General features: G+C 43.7%; 1 protein-coding gene across 1 annotated transcript; it reads left to right on the top strand.

The window, feature by feature from the left end:
• Positions 1-7158: 7158 nt before the first annotated feature.
• On the top strand, positions 7159-8897 carry LOC146527501 (uncharacterized). Its single transcript, XM_085205332.1, has one exon. It carries the CDS (start codon positions 7288-7290, stop codon positions 8713-8715), a length of 1428 nt encoding a protein of 475 aa, XP_085061458.1. The 5' UTR covers positions 7159-7287; the 3' UTR covers positions 8716-8897.
• Positions 8898-22481: the final 13584 nt, after the last annotated feature.

Genomic DNA, 22481 nt, shown 5'->3' with positions numbered 1-22481 from the left:
AGTCATTTGCAAACATAAACCTAACGCAGATAGAACAAGGACATTACGCGTTTATGAGACTCGATAAAACTTGACGAATGGATATAGTTGCAAAAATATATTTGTTTTTAGTTTGTGTTCGCGACAACGCAACGACGCGAAAGCGCATCATCGGCCGTGGACTCGTCACGACATGTTTGAGACTGTTTCGTTCGGCAAAAGTGACGTCATACCACTCTTATAGTTTGAATGTTATTATTAGGGTTTTTTCGAAATTAATAATGTTTTTTCCTAAATAAATAAGTAATTACATTGAATAATGATTATAAATAGATTTGGGTTCTGTTTTAGATAATAATTTTCGACTTTATATCGTATTTGTATAGTTGTACTATGATTTGCCGCGATAATCGCTTTTTTATATAATAGTAACTTCCGTATAGTAAAATTTATTATTGATTATTGTTTATCATAGTTTTCTGTAGCTTAATAACACATTTATATATACCGTATGTTTGTGAATAATTAATGAGAGATGTTTTATCGTGATTACTTGTGTGAATTTCGTCATACTTTTCGTGTTTTTCGTTGTTTCCTAATAGTTAATAATTTAATAGTATAATGTATTATATATCGTTTAATAGACATTTTTGTATACTTTCTATATGTATAAATTGTAAGAACATCCGAGTTTTAGTTATAAAGATATAAATGTAAATGTACCGAAATCATAGTGAAAATTTTCGATAAATAAAGTCAAAACGGCTCGGTGACTCTCGGCTCTTTTTACCGTTATCCGCTCCGACCGCCTCGGGTATAAAAGGCGCGCGCCGGGCGGCACAGCGGGAGTTCCATTCCGACCGCGGTACCGCCAGGACGTCTCAATGTCCGCTTGGCATCGCTTTCGCAATCACCAAAACCAAAAAAACCCAAAAACCAATCCACGCACGCGCGCACTCTCGGCCACGCCATCCTGCATCACCAAGAAGACGAAGAGGACCAATCGGCGTCGTTTTGTTCGGCGAGCGGCGATCTCCGTTGTTTTGTGTAGTGCAGTGTAGTGTGTTAGTGTCCATAGGATTTCACCTGGATTCCATACCCACGTGAGTACTTTTACACAGTGTTAGCTTAAGCTAGGTACTCACCCCGGCCCCACCAGGCCGAGACATTAGGTCAAAGTAGGCACACACCCCTCGCCACGGCGGGGGGTCAATTGTCCCCAAAATGATCCGAGTAGATGCGGTTAACCTGCTAAACTACGTCGCGCAACATTTCCCCGATGCCTTAGAAAGCCTAAAAACGTACGTCGACAATGAGGCGATTGCTCAGTCGCCCGAGCTAATTGAGCAAATGGAGGACGAACCTGAGGAGGCCGACGCCGGCTCGGATGAGGACGAGGCTTCCGCAAATGACGCGGAGTCCGAGTCTGAGTCTGAGGCCGCGGAGGCTTCCTCGTCGTCTTCATCATCCTCTGAGGCCTCAGCCGACGAGGAAGAAACTCCCGGTGTGGAGGATAATGACGGTTTCGAGACCGTCAAATCAAAATCGGCCAAACGGAAGGCCCGCAAATCGCTAGGTACTCCGCCATCAACCCCAGCCAAACGCGCCGCGCGCGCAGAAAAGACCCCCTCCCCGCGGTCCTCACCCCCGCGTAGGTTTAGGGACAACGCGCAGGTAGTTAAAAAGGGTGCGCAGGTAGACTCTACCGACAAGACAGACAATACAACAAAGACAAGCAATAATAATAGCTCGATCCCCGCGTCCAACTCTGGCGACGGTTCGGTACCGCTACCGGCCGGCGTTCGTAGGGACAGGTTACCTCCCCCGATCATAGTTCAGGAAAAGAAAGCGTGGGACAATTTACAACTTTGGATGTTGTCCGCTAAAGTGCAGTTCAATTCTGCCAGATCCACAGCGCAGGGAGTTAGAATTCAGGTGTTAACACCTAAAGATCACAGGGTCCTTACGACCCACCTTAGGAATTCAAAGATAGGGTTCCATTCTTACGCTCTGGAGGACGAGCGTCAATTACGTGTAGTCCTCAAGGGTATCCCATCCGAGTTAGAGACCGAATCAGTTTTCCGGGACTTAAAATCCCAAAATCTTCCAGTTAGAGCAGTCCACCGTATGTACAATCAGTACACTAAGAAAAGCTACGACATGGTCCTAGCTGTCCTAGACCGTAGCCCTGAGGGCAAACAAATTTTCAATATAAAATCCATCTGCTCACTCACGGGCATTACTATAGATAAGCCATGGTCTCGTGGCATCCCCGGGCAGTGTCACCGCTGCCAGCTCTATGGGCATTCCGCCAAAAACTGTCACGCAAAACCCAGGTGCGTGAAGTGCTTAGAAAGTCACGCTACTGCTGACTGTCCGCGCAAGGTCCCAGACCCGGCCGTACCTCCCAGCTGTGTCTTGTGTGAGACCCAAGGGCACCCCGCAAATTACCGCGGATGCCCTAAGGCCCCACGCAGGTCCGGCGGAAAGGGCGGCAGGACGCATAAGGCTTCGATGCCTTCCCGTCCAGCGCAAAACCCGTCCGGCCCTCAGCCAAAACTCCAACCAGCCCCTCTTCCTTCCACTAACGCGTGGAAAAAACCTCTACCAGAGACCCAAGCCGCTAAGGCCTCCAATCCCAAACCCAAGCCCTCCAGGGCCACTTCCTCCGCCCGCCAGCCCCGTGGGGAGGTAAACCTAGAACAGGATAGTATCGAAGACGCGATCGACATTATGACTAGCTTCTTAGATATACTAGATAAAGACGAAATATTGGCCTTCGCGAAAGGCTTAGTAGACTCAAACGGCGATCCTAAAAGTCGACTTCAAGTAATTAAGCTCAACAGAAAGCTTATAGCCAAATTACTACTTGTCAATGCTCAAACTTCCAATGGCGGTCAATAATAATTTTAGAATCAACCCGCCCGATTTAAGACTCGCGCGAGTCAAGCCGCGTTCTCTCAACATAGGTTATTTTAACGCTAACGGTCTCAGTACGCAAATGGGGCTAGTCCGCGATTTTGTTACAAACCGACAACTCGACTTATTTCTAGTTCAGGAAACGTTCCTTAGAAATTGCAATAGGGATCCCAAGATAGCCAATTACCGTACTATTCGTAACGACAGAGACGGCGCCAAAGGCGGCACCGTCATCTTTTACAGAAAGACGCTTCACGTCATACCGCTCGATCCGCCGCCGACGCTCACTAACATCGAAGTTTCGGTCTGTAAGGTTCACATGACTGGACATCCACCCACTATTATAGCTTCCGCCTATCTCTCTCCATCAAAGAGTTTACTTAAAAGCGACCTACAGACACTACTGGACATGGGGGACTCGGTTATCATAGCCGGGGACCTTAACTGTAAAAGTACCAGGTGGAATTGCAACTCCACAAATAGAGGAGGAATCGAACTCGAAAATATCTATGACCTGACCACCTCTCACTTTGAGATAGTAGCCCCCCTCACTCCCACTAGATTTGGGCCCCGGGGCCGACCTTCAATTCTCGACATAGCCATCCTGCAGGGCGTCTCTCTCAGGCTGCGCTCTATCGAGGTAATACCAGAGTTAGACTCAGACCATAGACCTGTAATAGTTAAATTAGGACCCGATTGTCCTCCAGTTCTTCCTAAAACCACCATCACCGACTGGTCTAAGTTCGCGGAGCGCCTAGGCAATCCCGACACGGAACCTACAGACGACATACCTGACAGATTCGACTCGGTGGAAGTAGTCGAGGCGGAAATTAACCAACTTACTGACAGACTGGGTAGCACTCTCGACGAGTGTTCTAGGGAAATTCCAAGTAATCCAGAAGGACATTTTAAGATCCCGCGAGATCTCAGAAAGCTCATGAGACGTAAAAACATCGCCAATAGGGCGCACGATTCATTTCCGTCGCCGGCTAACCGCGCTAAACTCTGGAGGCTCCAAAGACAGGTTCGAGCCCGGTTCGAGGACCTCAGAGACGAATCTTGGGATCATAGGTTATCAGAGCTTACGCCATCGCACGTAGCGTTCTGGCAATTAACTAAATCATTCAAAAACGACACCGTAGTCGAATTACCGCCGTTAATCCGTCCGGACGGAACACTAGCCTCAGACGATCTCGAAAAGGCCGAATGCCTAGCGGATAACCTAGAAAGTCAATGCTCCCCCTCGGAACAACCGTGTGATCCAATTCACGTCGCCGCGGTGGACACACAGGTCGAAACGTGGGCACCGTTGCCACCAGCGGGCGAACCTATAAGACCGACCTCTGTCGAAGAGGTACAGTGCTCCGTCGCGCAGTGCCCCGTCGCGTAGTGCTCTATCGCGAAGTGTTTTCCGTCGCGCTCGCAAACGCAATCACCGTCGCGTTTTCGCATCCGTATTGACTGTCGCGCTCGCTACTGCGCTGACGTCACAACTTCCGTCGCGTCGTAAGTCAGTCGCGAGTGTTTTGTGCGTCCGTCTTCAAGTGTTATCGTCCGTCTCCGAGAACTTTGTGCATCCGCCTTCGAGTGTTATAGTGCTCTATCGCGTAGTGCTCCATCGCGCAGTGCTCCACCGTACAGTGTTTCCGCGCTCGCAATCGCCGTCGCGTTGCGCATCCGTATTGACTGTCGCACTCGCTACCGCGCTGACGTCACATTTCCGTCGCGCCATAAGTCACGTCGTGAGTGTTTTGTGCATCCGCCTTCGAGTGTTATCGTTCGTCTCCGAGAATCTTCGTGCATCCGCCTTCGAGCGTTATCGTGAGTCGTCGTGAGTGTTTTGTGCGTCCGTCTTCGAGCGTTATCGTGAGTCGTCGTGAGTGTTTGTGCGTCCGCCTTCGAGTGTCGTCGTTCGTCTCCGAGAATCTTCGTGCATCTTGGTGAGTTTTTATTAATTATCGTCGGTCAATTGCTAAGATGCCTATCACAAGATCAAGAGGTCGATCCGAGGGATTGAGATATGAAGCTGAACCTTCATCTAGTCACACAGAGGTGACACACCCGCCTACAAACACACAAGAGGATTCCGTAATAGAAAAGAATTTAATAGTACCAAGTGACGAAAAGGAAGACTCGAGAATTATTTCAATTAACAAAGAGGAACAACTTGAAAGCACACAAATAAAGTTAACAACTTCGAAACGTGCAAACTCAAAGAAGTCTACGAAATCCAGACGTAAAGCAAGAAATGCTCGTGAAGAAATACTTCGCATCCAGCTTGAACTCGCACAATTAGCTCTGGAAGATGCTGAATCAGATAGTTCAGAATCCCAGGAAGATAATATATCGAAAACCGACTACGTTAGCTCCTGGATTGAAGATAATGCACAAATCGTACAAAAATCACTAACACCATGTGCAGACGTACCGAGGCAACCACTACCGATACCATCATATATAATGCCTCAACTTCCGAATATCGTTAACAATTCCGAAAATCAACAAGCAATACAGAGAGATTCAACGAAGGAAATAGAGGAGCTAAAAAAAGAAATAGATAATTTGAAGAAAAGATGTGAAAAAGCCGAAACCGCTCCTACATCGTTGTGTATGAAAACAGAGGTACCGAAACCTACAATGTTACCTCCATCATTGTCATACAATTATCCCGTCGCGTCCAAAGTCATCATGAATCTTCCTACATATAGTGGAATGTTAAATGAATGGCTATCATACAGAGCCATATATGAAAACACTAAGAGATACTTCAATGAAGTCGAAAATACAGCCAGAATTCGAAGAAGCCTAACTGGAAAAGCATTGGAAGTCGTCGACACACAACTCATAGCTCATTCAAAACCGGATGCCATCATAGAAGAGCTTGAAATGAATTTCGGTCGTCCAGATGCAATCGCATATAGTGAATATGACAAGCTTCGATCTCTACCTCGTTGTGCTGACAATCCAAAAAAGATACATGCATTCGCCAGTAAGGTAAGAAGCAGTGTCAATCTGTTTCGCGCCCTCGAATTACACAACTTTATCACCGCGCCAGATATAACGAGGGCCCTTCGTGAAAAGCTACCATCGTCGTTATGTACCAGGTGGTACGAGGAACAAGCATCTATATTCAGACCAGACCTGACGCACTTCAGCGAGTTTCTCACCAAACAAGCAGCATGTCGCACACCTTATTCAACAGAGATCCCGCACTCAGAGCCTACTCGTCGTGTGATACATAGAACGCACAATACTACCGAAGAAAGGAAAACTAATAGATTTCATGGAATGGTGAAAAGTACGTGCAAAATTTGTAACAAAGAAGGTCATCACAGTATTAGCTGCAAGAAATTTCAAGATGCCAACTCAGATAAAAGATGGGAACTCGCCAAAGAACACCGACTATGCTTCAGATGCCTGCGGTTCAGGCAATCGGGACATTCTTGTAAACCACAGAAGTGCAATACTAAGGGATGCATCGGTACTCATCATCGATTACTACACTATGATAAAAAGGAGAAATCAGAAAATCGAAATCAACAAGAAGAAAAAGAAACCGTGGCCAACGCATGGATACCATCAAAGGCGCATGCTTACCTTAAAATCATACCAGTCAGAGTTCATGGACCGGCGGGAGAAACCTCTGCATACGCTCTATTAGACGACGGATCAACTGTATCTCTCATAGATGAAGCTTTGGCAAACGAAGTCGGTGCTGAGGGACGGCTGGATCCTCTAAAGATGGAAGCAATCGGGGATATAGTTATTGAAACGCCGGGATCAAGGCGTGTTACTGTGACACTTGCTAATTCACAGAAAAAGAAGATTAGCTTTACAGCTCGCACCGTTCCGTGTCTTAATCTTTCCCCACAAACGATTCGTAAAGAAGATTTAGCTGCCTGCGACCATTTGATAGATTTGAAGAACAAACTCGCCTACGACTCAGCCACGCCTAAAATTCTAATCGGCCAAGATAACTGGAATTTATTACTCGCCGAAGATGTCCGTATAGGACCGAAAAACCAACCGATCGCTTCACTCACGTCGCTCGGATGGGTGCTCCATGGTACGCACAATAAAACATTGGGTCAGAAAATCCACTTCGTCAATCGAGTTACTGTTTATGAAGATAGAATGGATGAACAATTGAAAGAAAATCCGAGTGCCTGGCCTATCAAAAAACCGGTCGTGTCAAATAATACTGGTGAAGAACATACTTTTACCGTTAAAGAACTCCAGCCGAAGACAAAATTACGTGAAGCAATTCCTGATCCACAACGCTTCTCAAAATGGGAGCGACTACTTCGTGCCACAGCTAGAGTCTTGCAATTTTTAGATATCTGCAGAAATAAAAAAGAGAAGATCTTTTATAAGCGAACACGTAGAAATATGGAATCTGATCCTACGTGGAACAAACGAAGAGAAACATTGGCAAAGAAATCTACTACTCTACATAGCAAGAAATCTATGGATTCCAACAATTTTCTGATATTAGATTCGAAGTACATCACAAAAGCAGAAAATCTTCTCATCCGAACCTCTCAAGAGGAATCATTCAATGAAGATATCGCAGACTTAAGATACAACCGGACTATTGCCAAACAAAGTCGCCTTCATTCATTACCCGTAGAACTCCGAGATGACATTGTCGTTCTTCGCAGCCGTATAGCCGCCGCCAAGGGAATAAAAGACGAAACAAAGAAACCACAAGTCTTAGATGGAGATAACTACATCACACAGCTATATATTGATTGGACCCACCGTTGTCTTCACCACAGCAGCACTGAAATAATAGTAAATGAAGTACGTCAACATTTTTGGGTAATTCGTCTTCGTCCCACCGTGAAAAGGATAGTTCATCAGTGCCTGAAGTGTCGTATTCGCAAGGCACAACCGCCACAGCCTTCTACGGGTGATCATCCCAAATCCCGTCTTGCCCATCATCGAAGACCATTTACATACACCGGCTTAGATTATTTTGGCCCTCTCACAGTAGTCGTCGGCAGACAACACGTGAAACGTTACGTCGCACTCTTCACGTGTCTTACCACAAGAGCAGTTCACCTGGAAATTGCCGCCAGCTTAAGCGCAGACTCTGCCATACTTGCATTGCGAAGATTCGCTGCACGTCGAGGATGTCCTTCCGAAATTTACTCAGATAATGGTACAAACATGCATGGAGCAGACAAAGAACTTCGAGAAGCATTCAAAGAAGAAGCCAGTCGTCGAGGCATCGCATGGCGTTTCATAACACCATCTGCACCATTCATGGGAGGCGCGTGGGAACGTCTTGTTCGCTGCGTGAAAACAGCTCTACATACGATTCTTCGTGAGAGATATCCCCGAGAAGAAATTTTGGCTACATTACTCTGCGAAGTAGAATATACTGTGAATAGTCGTCCCCTCACACATGTTTCTGTAAACAATGACGACGACGAATCTATAACACCCAATCACTTTTTACTTGGGGGTTCAGCTCGTCTACCTCTACCTGGCACATTTAGTGAGGACGACATTGATAGCAAAAAGCAGTGGAGACGCTCACAGATATTAGCGGACATGTTTTGGAGACGCTGGGTTCGCGAATATCTCCCTGAACTTCAACACCGGCGGGAGCCTCATGGTCGAGGCCCTACTTATGAAATAGGTGATCCAGTACTTATAGCCGACTCACAACTTCCAAGAAATACGTGGCCAAGAGGACGCATAGAAAAAGTGTATCCAGGTGCAGATGGACAAGTGCGAATAGTTGAAGTACGCACTAAGGGTGGTCTATTGAAAAGGCCAACCAAAAAACTCGTTCCGCTTCCAAAGTAAGAAGACGTCGTCGCTCACCGTGGGAAAGATGCAGCATCACATCGAGACCTGATTCTGCACGGCGGGAGAAATGTTCGCGACAACGCAACGACGCGAAAGCGCATCATCGGCCGTGGACTCGTCACGACATGTTTGAGACTGTTTCGTTCGGAAAAAGTGACGTCATACCACTCTTATAGTTTGAATGTTATTATTAGGGTTTTTTCGAAATTAATAATGTTTTTTCCTAAATAAATAAGTAATTACATTGAATAATGATTATAAATAGATTTGGGTTCTGTTTTAGATAATAATTTTCGACTTTATATCGTATTTGTATAGTTGTACTATGATTTGCCGCGATAATCGCTTTTTTATATAATAGTAACTTCCGTATAGTAAAATTTATTATTGATTATTGTTTATCATAGTTTTCTGTAGCTTAATAACACATTTATATATACCGTATGTTTGTGAATAATTAATGAGAGATGTTTTATCGTGATTACTTGTGTGAATTTCGTCATACTTTTCGTGTTTTTCGTTGTTTCCTAATAGTTAATAATTTAATAGTATAATGTATTATATATCGTTTAATAGACATTTTTGTATACTTTCTATATGTATAAATTGTAAGAACATCCGAGTTTTAGTTATAAAGATATAAATGTAAATGTACCGAAATCATAGTGAAAATTTTCGATAAATAAAGTCAAAACGGCTCGGTGACTCTCGGCTCTTTTTACCGTTATCCGCTCCGACCGCCTCGGGTATAAAAGGCGCGCGCCGGGCGGCACAGCGTGGACAGATCCGATTCGGCCTTGCTTCGGTGAGGTCGCACAATTGGGCTATTATATTTATTTCGATCCCTTGTCGAAGTGCTACTGTATTTATACTAGTGTTGTGCTGCGGATTCCTGCGACTGCTGAGCTGCGTGGCGTCCTGCTGCGCTGCGTTGCCCTGTGGTTGCCGAGTCCCGCATCGCTTGTTTCCAGCGTCCGGATTGTTGTTCAGTAAGTGGATACACAGTTGCTATTAGATAGGTACTCACCTACCGTTCACCGACGGTAGATTTTGCTTGCCAAATATAGTGTAGTTTTAAAATACACACCCCGTCCCTCGCCGCAAGGTGAGGGGAGAGACAAAGTATGGCCGGCCTCAGTCGCTCCGAGCTGCTGAGGTACCTAGAGACATTTCACGGCGAAACGTACAACGCCGTCGTCAAATTCGCGCAAACGCGCCATGATGCGCCTAGTTCGCCTAGCGCGCCTGAAGTCGGCCCGGATGCCGATATGCAGCCTTCAGCTGCCGGCCCGAGTGCCGATGATGAGCAGATGCTCTCCGGTGGGCTTTGCGACCTCGGAGTCGCCCCGCCGAGGGAGCACTCCCGCGATCCCTCACCGATCCAGTCTGGTATAGAGATGGAGGTGGGCAATTGCCCTTCCTCTGATACGGAAAATGATGACGGTTTCGAGACCGTCGGATCCCGCTCGGCCAAGCGCAAGGCCAGGGCCCCTAAGGCCCCCCCCCCCGCCCAAAAAGGCGAACAAGCCCGACGGCCCCCGTTCCCGCGCGAACGACTTAACGGTTTTCCCCTCCCCTGCCCCCGCCTCTGTGGTTGAGCGGGAAGAGGACGACTCCCCCCGCGCGCCCCGCGCCCCCCGTATTAAACCGCCGCCACCCATTTATGTGCAAGAGAAGCACAAATGGGGAAAAGTATCCCAGTGGCTTAATAGCCATAATATTCAATACACTACCGCGCGCTTAACGCAGGTAGGTATTAAAATCCAGGTCAGGTCTTCGTCGGAACACCGACAACTCACCTCTTTCCTTCGTGAGTACCAGATAGGGTACCACTCTTACGCCCTGGAGGACGAGCGCCAATTGCGCGTCGTTCTCAAGGGCATTCCCAAAGAGATCGAAGTCGATCTCGTGTTAGAAGATCTTCGTAGCAAAGGCTACCCCGTGCGCCAGGCGCACCGCCTATACAATTCTCGCACTAAAGCGAAATTCGACATTGTTCTTGTTATCCTGGACCTCACTAAGGAGGGAAAGGAAATTTTCAACCTGAGGTCGGTGTGTTCTCTCACCGGCATCAGAGTCGAACCCCCACATACGAGGGGTCTCATAGGGCAGTGTCATCGCTGCCAATTATACGGGCACTCTGCCCGCAATTGTTTCGCGCGGCCTAGGTGCGTTAAGTGCCTAGACGATCACGCGACTGCGGATTGTCCCCGCAAAGTCCCCGATCCCGCTGTGCCCCCAAGCTGCGTGCTATGCGAGACGCAGGGCCATCCCGCGAACTATCGCGGATGTTCCCGCGCGCCGCGCAGACGCACTAGGCGCGGAGGCAAAAAGCGCACCTCCAATAAAAAGGAGCCGGCTCCTACTCAGTACGAGCCCGCCCCTCTCCCTAAAGAGAATGCGTGGTTTAAACCCGCACCTACACCGGTCGTCGCCCTCGCCGCGGCACCTGTACAGCCGCCTACCCCTCAGGTAGCGGCTCCCCGCCCCGCGCTCGCGCCTTCCGGCGCGACCGCGACCGCGCCCTTGCGCCCGGCGCCTTCCCGCGCCGCGCCCGCGCCCGCACCCGCGCATTCCCGCGCCGCGCCCGCCCCCTCTTCTAACGCTAGCGACTTAGCACTTGTGCTAAGATTCGCTAGATGTTTTGATTTCAAAGAAATCAAAGTCCTCGCGGCGAAACTTAGGAACACGAACGGTTCCGACGATCGCGCTCAAGTTATTATAGATCATATAGATCTCATCGAAGCCATTCAAGGCTTCGTCGCGGTTTAAATTTTCCAATGGCGGTCATAAATAGATTTACCCCACGGCCCGCTGACTCGCAACTCGCGCGAATTAAACCTAGAGCCCTGTCAATAGCGACCTTTAACGCAAACGGTGTCAAACGCCAAAAAGAGGCTGTGAGCGCCTTCGCGCACGCCCATCAATTAGATATCTTATGTATACAGGAGACTTTTCTTAAACCTGCTGTTCGTAGTCCTGGCATTGCGAACTACAAGATTGTAAGAAATGATAGAGCCACCCACGGTGGAGGCACTATGATTTATTACAAGAAGAATTTACACTGTATACCACTCGACCCTCCGTCTCTCGAAGCAGCCGAGGCGTCGGTGTGTCAGGTATTCCTCACAGGCCATCAGCCTTTAATTATAGCTTCAGTTTATCGTTCGCCGTCTAGGCAATTATTAGAAAGCGACATTTTGGCGCTACTTAGTATGGGAGACTCGGTCCTTCTGATCGGGGATTTCAATTGCAAACATAGACTTTGGAATTCGTCGGTGACTAATGTCAGCGGCAAGAGGCTTCTAGCCTTCACAGAGAAATATAACGCTTGTGTTATAGGCCCGCCTTCTCCCACTCGCTTTAGTGTCCTCGGCACAGGCGATGTACTCGATATTGCCATACTTTCGAACGTTGCATTGTCGCAACGTTCAATAGATACCATTCTCGACCTAGATTCGGACCATCGTCCTGTCATTCTCAAGTTAGGTGACGAGCGCCCCTCAGGCCCTCCCACCAAAACAGTGGTCGACTGGAGGAGATTTGCAAAGCTCCTCCGTTCAAATGAATCCCCTCTTAAGGAATTAATACCTGGCATCGCCGACTCCGCGGCGCTAGCGATAGACGCGGCGAATAAATTCACCGATTATATTTTAAATACAATCCAGAGTTGTTCGAAAGAGGTAACAAACCTGCCCGACGGCAGGTTTGATATCTCGGAAAAGCTCAGGCGATTGATTAGACGCAGGAACGTAGCTATGCGACGACACGATACCTACCCGACTGACAACAATCGTAGGGAATTTTACAGATTAAAGAGGAGAGTTCGATTCGAATTCGAACTTCTGCGCGGTGAGTCGTGGGATAAGAAGCTCGAGGGGCTCGCTCCATCGCACCAGGCATTCTGGGCGCTGTCGCGAGCTTTTAGAGTCGATTGTCTCTCGACTATGCCTCCTCTAGTTAGGTCAGATTTTTCAATTGCCGCCGATGACACCGATAAAGCGGAATGTCTCGCTGACAGTTTAGAGGCTCAATGTACCCCGAGTAGTCAGCCCTGCGATCCGAGCCACATTGCGCGTGTGGATTCCGCGGTCGCAGAATGGGCGCTGACGCCCCCGCAAGCGGAACCGCTCCGCCCGACCTCTGAAGACGAGGTCAAAGTCATCATCAAAAACCTCAAAGATAGGAAGGCCCCGGGGCCCGATAAATTGTCTAATAGAATGTTCAAGTCCCTACCAGCTCAGTTCATATCTCTATTGGTCATTATTTTCAATTCCCTTCTTAAGTCGTGCTCATTCCCCGACGAATGGAAGGAGGCCATAGTCATAGGCATTCCCAAGCCTAATAAGCCGCGGAATATCCCGTCCAGTTATCGACCTATCAGCCTTCTCAGCTGTTTAGGTAAAATTTACGAGAGAATCATTCTCGTTAGACTCTCAGAGGTGGTAGAGGCCGACTCTCTGCTCTGCAATGAGCAATTCGGTTTCAGAAAGAAACATTCCGCCATACATCAAGTCCACCGTGTTGTAGAGCATATAGCTCGACACAACCTTAGGGATCCTTCTCACAGCAATACAGCTGCTATTTTTCTCGATATAGCGAAAGCTTTCGATAAAGTCTGGCATAACGGCTTGATTTACAAGCTGCGCGCCGCTTACGGCTTGCCAGACTGTCTCGTACACATCCTGCGGGACTTTCTCTCGAATAGATACTTTCGCTATAAAGTCGAAGGCACTCTCTCTTCCCCCCGCCTCCTCCGCGCAGGCGTGCCACAAGGCTCTACGCTAAGTCCTATCCTGTACTCGTTGTACTCCAGTGATATCCCGCTCACTCCGGGTGTTCACCTGGCTATGTACGCCGACGATACAGCCCTCTTCACAACCTCGCGTTGTACTATCCTATTAAAAAATCGACTCCAGAAAGCGGCCCGCGCACTCGGTGAGTGGTTCCGCCAATGGAGAATCGAAGTCAATCCCGAGAAGAGTAAAGCAATACTCTTCCCTCTCAATAAAAATATAAGAGTCTCTACCATCCATCTCTTAGACAAACCCATTCCCTGGGAAAAACAGGTCAAATATCTAGGTGTCACTCTAGACTCTAGATTAACTTTCAAACCCCACATTACAAAAGTCTGCAATAAAGCAAAGTACATTCTCAATAGATTATATTATCTCATAAACAAGAATAGTAAAATGTCACTTAGAAATAAGCTGACACTATACAAAGCTTGTATTAGACCTGTCCTTACTTACGCTTGCGTTGCGTTCGCGCACACCAAGCTTGCTCCCTTGCAAAAAGTGCAAAATAAATTCCTGCGCATCGCATCAGGTTCCCCCTGGTACGTGCGTAATGTCGACCTACATAGAGATTTTGAACTGGAATCGATTCACGAGCACTGCAAACGCTTAGCGAAGCGCTACTTTGAGCGCGCAGGCTCGCACGCGAACCCCCTCGTCGCTGAGGCGTGTAATTACACGCCTCACGCGATTCGTAGACGCCCGCGTAGCGTCCTCTTAGACCCCGATGACGCCATTACCGTAGCAAACGGCCCGTACGTAGGTAGGAAACACACTACACACGCACGACACACACACCGTCGTCGCCGGAATCGACGACGTAGTCTAGCTTATCTCACGGCCCGGCGGCGCCTCGGCGCCGTCGGGTCCAGCGGTTAGGGACCGTTAGCTCCCTTAGATTAGTCTAATTTTATCCCCCGGTCGCGGCTTCTGTGTCGCGGCCGGCTTTGCTTAGAATAGGGAAACTCCCAGCCCGCTCGACGACCGCAAGCCGAGGTTCGAGCCCCGCAGGGGGCGCCCTTGCGTCGTCGGCACTCCCCACAGGCAGCCACACAGTGCCTGCATATTTTCAGGGACAGAGTACCCTCTTCCCTACCCACCCGGTGTCGCTGTAAAGGCCAGTAAGGCTAACAGCATTAAAGTCAAGTCCGAAAAAAAAAAAAAAACGGCACAGCGTCAGTCGGCAACCAACAGCGAGCACAGCAACAAGTCAAGGAAACAAGGAACATCGGAAACAAGAAACAGTTAAAGAAGCCGACAGTCACCGACCGTTATACCGCATTCAAGATCGTGTTTCAATATCCTGCTCCAACCTGTTTCAACGTTCTTATCAGAACGTCTGACAAGAACGTCTTGGGGTCTCAGCATACTCCGTGTCCCCACGACCCGAACCTATAGTGTGCAGGGCGTCAGCGGCTCATTCGCTTGAGTTCCGCCCGTCCGGTAGGGGAGAGCGGGGCTAAAAGTTACCGAGGTAAGTTGTTCCGATGGAAATAATTTCGCGGAGAAAAGTGATAGGAATATTTAGTAAACATATAGTGAAATGCAATGTGATAGCGCACCCATGGCCAGCATATTGAACAATCCAGTGGCACCCGAAACCAATGGAATAGCACACGGGTGTCGTTGGTGCACGATTGTAAATATTTTTGCATTTCATATTTTTGGTCTATCTCACAAATTTTAACGATTAGCCTCGAGTATGTTAGTGTTTTTTTTACATTATATTACCTACTATTTTGGAACACTATTTGTAAATTATTTATGTTTTCTATATCATATTTATATTTAATTTTTTTTCAACACGTGTTTTTGGGGCTAGATGTTCCCTTTTTTTGGGGCATGTTGTGACGAAAAACTTTCGCCAATTCATTTGTACCAATAATGGGATGTAAATATTGTAATTTTTCATACTAAAAAATATTGTAATTTAGTAACATGCGGACTTATGCTCGGAAATCAACTCGAGGTTATGTGTCATATGAGTTGATGCAAAAAGCAGAGGATGTAGTTTTCAAAGATTGCAGGAATAAGATAAAAACTGTTACCAAAGAATTACATACATATTAAGTGCGAAAACCTAAAGGTATAAAATTTTTGTTTATTATTTTGGTTTAACAAAATCAAAATAAGTTTTATTTTATGAAAAATTATCTTTTACTTTTTAGTTCCGTTGTTTTTCGGTTCGGTTTTTTTTGTTCAAAATTAATTCTTTTTACGATTTTGAGTGATAAGTAACCTTAAAAGGATACTTCTTAAACGAGTGTTGGTCGTGGTGGTAGTGGTTGTTAACGAGTGGCATCTGTTGTGATATGTAAAACTTGACTCAATTAGGTGTTATTTTTGTGGAAACTAACATTTTGGTATATTAACAAGAAAATACATAAAAAATATTCGGGCTAATTGGGAACCTCTCCCTTTTTTGAAGTCGGTTGAAAATTAAAACTTCTTTTTTGAGGTTGAAAAGAAATGCAACGATGGGGAATCTTACTTCTGACAATAATTTTAACAAAGTTTTCCCTTGTAACTATTCCAGTATAATTAATATTTACCAAAATAAAAACAAATTTTCTCAATTTTGACCGGATTTTATAATCGGAACCTAACCAAACTTTCATCAAACTATCCTTGAAGTGTATCCTTTCAAAAAAGAAAAGAATCATTAGAATCGGTTGGCGTGATATTGAGTTATTCGTCATTTTGTCGCACATGTACCAATACAAATTTAATACTTATGTGATTTTCTCATAGATACCATTGTCAAAAAATGACCAAAAAAAAATTGGTTCCCACATGGGAAGCACTACCTTTCAAATAAAAAAAATCATCAAAATCGGTTCACCTAATCAAAAGTTATGAAGTAACATACCTAAAAAAAAGAAACAGTCGAATTGATAATCTCCTTTTCTTACAGAAGTCGGTTAAAAAAGATTTGCTTTGGCGCCTGGTGATTATTATGATAGTGTTGATTATTCCTTAAATAAACAGGCTTTGTTCGATTATTTATTGTTTTTTATTTTGCAAATAATAGCTTTAAAAATATGGTAACAATTTACCCCGGTCTGTTAACAACTTGCCCCAAGTCGGGGTAAGTTGTTACTTTCCGACTTCAGTCATAAAAAAAATCATAATAAAAAAGTCTTATAAAGAATACCCCAAATTACTGTTTTAATTGCAAGTCTAGATATGTAAGTTGAATTTGATTATATTGTATAAATACTAAAATCAAGTATTCGTAGCAATATTTGAGGTTAAAAAAAAATCGGAACTTTTGGCCCCGCTCTCCCCTACAGTTTGTAATCCTAAATCAAAATTTTTAGACCTAGATTATTATTAGTTCATAAATGAGGCCTTCGTGGCCCAAAATGTGAAGGTGGTGGTTGTGGATACGTCACACCGAGTGGGGAACAAATCCATCCAAAACATATATTTGTTAGGGTTGTTATTGAATATCTTGATACTAGGCTATCTTTGTCTACCATTCTATCATTGGCGTATCGAGAGATATTTTCCAGAGGGCCCAGACACTATGGGAGCTTTGAAAGGATTTGTTACTGCAAAGGTTTTTTTTTTGTTTTTCATAGTGAATTTATTGTGTATTAAAATTTCTGGGATGGACACAAGACTATCTGGGGTGGGTACGGACCGAACCCTCTCAATTCCTAAACCCACGCTTGCTATTCGCAGGCTTACCACGCTTTGCTAGTTATCATTTGAAGGAAAATATTTCAATCCTCCAAATGGGTAACTAACCCACAACTGTCGCGGTTACAGTCGCACGTTTGTGCTCCTACGCCATGACGGACTCAAAACATTTTTCTAAGATTTTATTAAATTAAAAACTCGCTTTCTCTACGAAGAGTAAACAGTTCCTTCTAACTGTTTTCATAACAATATCCAAAGATTATAAAAAATAACATAATATAAAAATCCCTTGTTATCGTCGTCAAGTGTCACCCAGTGTCCACGTCGGACGCGACGAAGCGGGAAATCGCGTCTGCCATTTTATCAGCTTAGTGGACTTGAGACGCGGCTCATAGACGCTGAATTGCTCGTGGTGGTAATAAAATGTTAATATTTTTATTTTTCTTATATGAGTAACATTTTATTTTTTATTTAAACAAATATATAATTAAGAAAGATTAATGAAAAATATTTCATTTTACTCCTATTTTCCAAATTTCCGGTAAAGTTATTTTTTTAAACATGAACTAACTAACTAACTTTCAGTAACTACCCATTCAAAAATATTGTTTAAGTTAGAGATAAGTCCAACATAAATTAACTCGGAGTTCTTTAAAGATAAACTTCAATTATATAAGTTGGGAAGAAAATCGTGAAAAATACCTACGGATTGCAAAAACAAAGCTTCCACAAACATCCCGCTACAGACCAGCGACCTTCAAACAGACACGTACTCACCTTCAAAAAACACGTGCGAAAATAAATAGCACACCGTAATGCTTTTCCTTAATGCAAAACTTTTTTTTAGATGTATCCCGCACATAGCAGGGTAGGCAGATGGTACAGGGAACTTAGTGTTAATACCCGTTCCCATTAAGACACTTCTGTTCCCCACTATCTGCCGAATTGTAGAGGCATTGCGTGTTTAGAGGCGAGATCTCAACGCCATGCAAAACTTATTCGCGACTGAATATTTATTATATACATTTAAGCATAAGCCAATTAGACCTGTGACCTCTAATAAGCACGTAGTAACCTTCAACCTATATTTTCCTTTCCCTCCAAAGTGAACGCCTCAACCCGGTCCGACTGTGAACAGGATGGTTACTTGTTATATTACCATTCAGGGCTATAAATTATTTTTATTTTCCCGCTGTGATGAAACAGGCTAGTCGTGGCACAGGGGCACAAAGTGTGATTTTAAACGCGACAGGTTGTGGCATCTATTCCCTCTCCATGACATGAAATGTTTAATATTTTCCTTTCTTTGCCTTGGTGTCGAGGCAAAGCGAGGCTTTTGAGACGCAATTCTTTCGGAATTCGGTGAAAGTGGAGAGTGGAGTCTCTTAACACTATATTCCTCTGCCTGCTCTGCTGTATGCGGGATATAGCGTGAAACTGAAAAAAATATTTAACAGACAATGAATAGAAGAATTGTAAAGAATAAAACAAAAAACAACACTACTTCATAAAACGACGACGGCCTACAACTAAACATATACATATGAGAATAATATAGGCCAATCAGCATAACGCGATGCCGAAGCTTCCGGAAAATGTAAAATGCTAAAAATCGTTGCATACTTTGAGTATTTTCGACAAACACTCGTATCGTTCGCTATTAATCTCGGTAATGGTGCGTTTATCGTTGAGTGGTACGTGATTCGCGCTTACGTCCACTACTACGAGATGATAATAAACTGTGGTTGCATATGATTTTGTTTTATAGTGTGTACACCTTTGTATCAGCGAAGAATCAGCAGGCTGAAGTGGAACTGGGCCGACCATGTCTCCAGACGTACCGACGGTCGATGGAGCCGATATGTGCTAGAGTGGAGACCGCGCTTAGTGCAGGACGCCCTGCAGCACCATGGACAGACTGAAGAAGGAATCGAAGCTACAACCATCACGTTTATAGTGACACGCTGCGCCACGACGGCCTCAAATTATAATAATATTTATAATAAATGATATTACAAATTTTAAAAACTAAATAATACACACATTATTATTATCTTTTAAGCAAAATAAGTATGTATTTTGATCTGAACCTAGGTATTCTTTTTTTAGCCTATGCTCGTCTATTGCTGAACGTAGAGCTCTACGTAGAGTAAATACTCTACATAATATTTAGTTTGTTCTATAAATATTCCTAAACCTACGGTTGCGTATAATATATTTCTCATAATAATAACACACCGGTATTGTTGTGCAATAAATTATATTATGATTACATATTAAATGAAGGACACGTATGTGAGAGTTCCAGTTAAAGATATACTTTATCGTTCTTGTACTTATTTTATTATATTTTCTCTGATTATTTTTTCTGAAAAAAACTTTTTTGTTTAAATAGATGAAAAAGGTAATAACGCATCACTAGATTCTTAATGTTTGCTCTACAAATTTTATAGTACTAAAAGCCTTTCAATAAGAGAGTCTCGAAATCTACACTTGAGCTCCTTTTCTCTGTAACGGAACTATGTAACGGAACTCACCGCCAGGCTTTTTGCCTTGGTGCCAGAGCGAAGAAATGAAAATATTAATAAATAATAATTAATTTCCTCGAGTGGAGATCGAACCCACAACCGTCGCGTTACACTCACACCCTTATGTCCCTGCGCCACGACGGACGGCCCTTCCGTGTCAAAAATGTTTTACAAAATGTGTCAAAATTCTATAGGTTTTCAATAATTTTCAAATTTTTGAAGGTTATGCCATGCCTATTTTCATATATAAATTAAACCATATCCCCTCGTTTATTGTAGCAAGTATCAGTCCTCTATACCAGTTCAAATTATACTAACAAGTTAACAATCATTCAGGTTAGCTAGACTTATTGGAGGTAATCCTTCAAACGATCGATTTAAGCCATAATACTGCACTTCTCTGTTCTGATCAAAGTAAAATTCACGATTGAAGCTGTAGTGGATTTATGATCTAGGTCTATTATCAGGACTTGGGAATTTTATGTTACTACCGTAACTGACGTAATCAATAATTGTTATTTAATAATGACTGTCGAGTTTCTTGCTGGCTCTTCCCAGCAGAACTGACTTCCAAGCCGGAGGTAGAAATATTCTTTTTTTTTTGTGCATATTCGACGATTTACAATTGTACAATAATCTATTTGAATAAAGAATATTTTAAATTTTAATTTAAATAAAAAAAATAATTAAAATAAACTATGATTATACAGGTTTACCATATAGCATGGATAATCCTGAAACTAACCGCCAAAACTGACAATTTCATCTTAGGTTTCGACATCCAACTAAAATATAATGTTTTAGGCAGAGAGCACCAAGGAACCCAATGTTAAGACACTCCTTTCAAGTTTCGTTCTCCACTTTCCCCTGAATTCAATGGCATTGCGTGTTGTGTGGTGTAAATCAACGCCGGGCTTTGCCTGAACAAAACGAGAAATTATCATAAATATTTTATACAAAAAATCATCCATATATCCAACCATAAAGCCGAAAATATGAAGAAATATTATTACAAAACCAAATATTTTGAAACCGTAAAATTCCATCAAGTTAATGGAATCAACAGATTCTTTTTATTTTCGCACCCTCGCTAATAATTATGACGAATGTTTTATTTCCTTTTCATTTTTACGTGGCTATTACATTAAAAATATTCGTATGTAATGGATATCCGGTACCTGCACTTAAAAAAAAGTAACTTCACGCATTCTCCTTCATAGTAGAATAGGCTGAAGAAATTTACGGGGATTGTGGGTTCAATTCCAACTCGGAAGAGAGAATTCTCCGGTAACGAGACAAAGTGTGCGCTAAATTCCGCCACATAACGCACAATGTTTCAAATTGGTTAGTTAGTGGGTCCACATCTTGCTATTAGAAAATGGGGGACCGGAGTGTCTAAACACTATGTTCCCTCCGCCTACTGTGCTGAGAGCAGGATACAGCGAGCTAAAAAAATACATGTTGGTAATATTTTCATTTTTTCGCTCTGGTAACGAGGAAAAACGTGCCGTTGAGTGCCGCCACTCAACACGCAATGCCTCAATAATACAGCAGATGGTGCGCCATGGAGTGTCTTAACGAGGAACGGTGTTGTTAATACTAGGCCCCCAGGTTCCCTCTGCCAATCCTGGGAAAAGCTGAAAAAAATAAGTTTCAAGCTTAACGTCGCCGTGGGTTTGATATTTACTTTGAGGTACTTGTAAACATTATTTTTATTTTCCCAGCTTGGTATTGTCTTTGATGCTCAATCTCAAGTCCTCAGAACTTTGCGGAAATTGGAAAACGGCCCTGTTTTCCAAAGTCACTAGTCAACGCTGTGTTCTTCTCTTACTTACTCTATTATGTATATGCCTTAGACATATGAATGTAAAAAAATATCCATATAGACACAAAAAGAATTACAAGCAGTGTACCCGCAACAGTCGTAAATATGACTGAGCCCTAAATAAAAATCATCTAAATCAGAAGTTATGTGAAAATGTTGTTTTAATACAAACCTGAATAGAAGTTTGTGACCCATAGCATGTGGGTATGAATTGCTATCGATATTTCTGTATAGTTATTTGAAATACTGTAGCATCGTTCAAAAATATGTTTTTTATATTTTTTAAATGACCTATATTTTTAGATTTACCCTGTATCTCGCGTGTAACATGGAAGGTAAAGGCGGTAACCCAATGAAATAATTTTGTCTTGCCACATATAGAGAACTAGCGGACGCGCGCAGCTTCGCTTGCGTAATTAGAGGTGAGTTTTAATAAACCGCGAAACATGTGTTCAATGAAATATTTTTGAGAGTCTAAATTTAAAATTTTATAATAATCGGTGGCGTTTTAAAGATTTTTCCATATAAACTTTCAACCCCTTATTTGCACCCTTAGGAGGAGAATTCTAGAAAATCATGAAACACATGTTCAATTAAATATTTTTAAAAATCTAAATTTCAAATTTTATAAAAATCGGTGCCGATTTAAATTTTTTTCCATACAAACTTTCAACCCCTATTTCCCCCCTTAAGGGGTTAAAGTTTTTCAAAATCCCTTCTTAGTGGATGTCCAGATTACAAAAGTAAACATCTGTCCAAGTTTCACGTTTCTACCATCAGCGGTTACGGCTGTGCGTGCGTCTTACCTCAGTCAGTGAGGACAAGTCCTTTTATATATATAGATGACTACAATTAAGTTCTATAAGTTAGAATCGAATCCACAATCATCTTGTTCAGAGTCTTTAAAAAATATATGTTCTTTACAATTTTAATAAAATAACATTAGCTTTATTTTAAGTATTTATATTA

This window comes from Heliconius melpomene, chromosome 20 (genome assembly GCF_056956725.1).
Source record: "Heliconius melpomene rosina isolate 202511_hmr_F chromosome 20, ASM5695672v1, whole genome shotgun sequence".
In the NCBI taxonomy this organism is placed as follows: Eukaryota; Metazoa; Arthropoda; class Insecta; order Lepidoptera; family Nymphalidae; genus Heliconius; species Heliconius melpomene.
The sequence above is the reverse complement of the archived record's forward strand: the minus strand, read 5'-3'. Positions and strand labels throughout refer to the sequence as shown.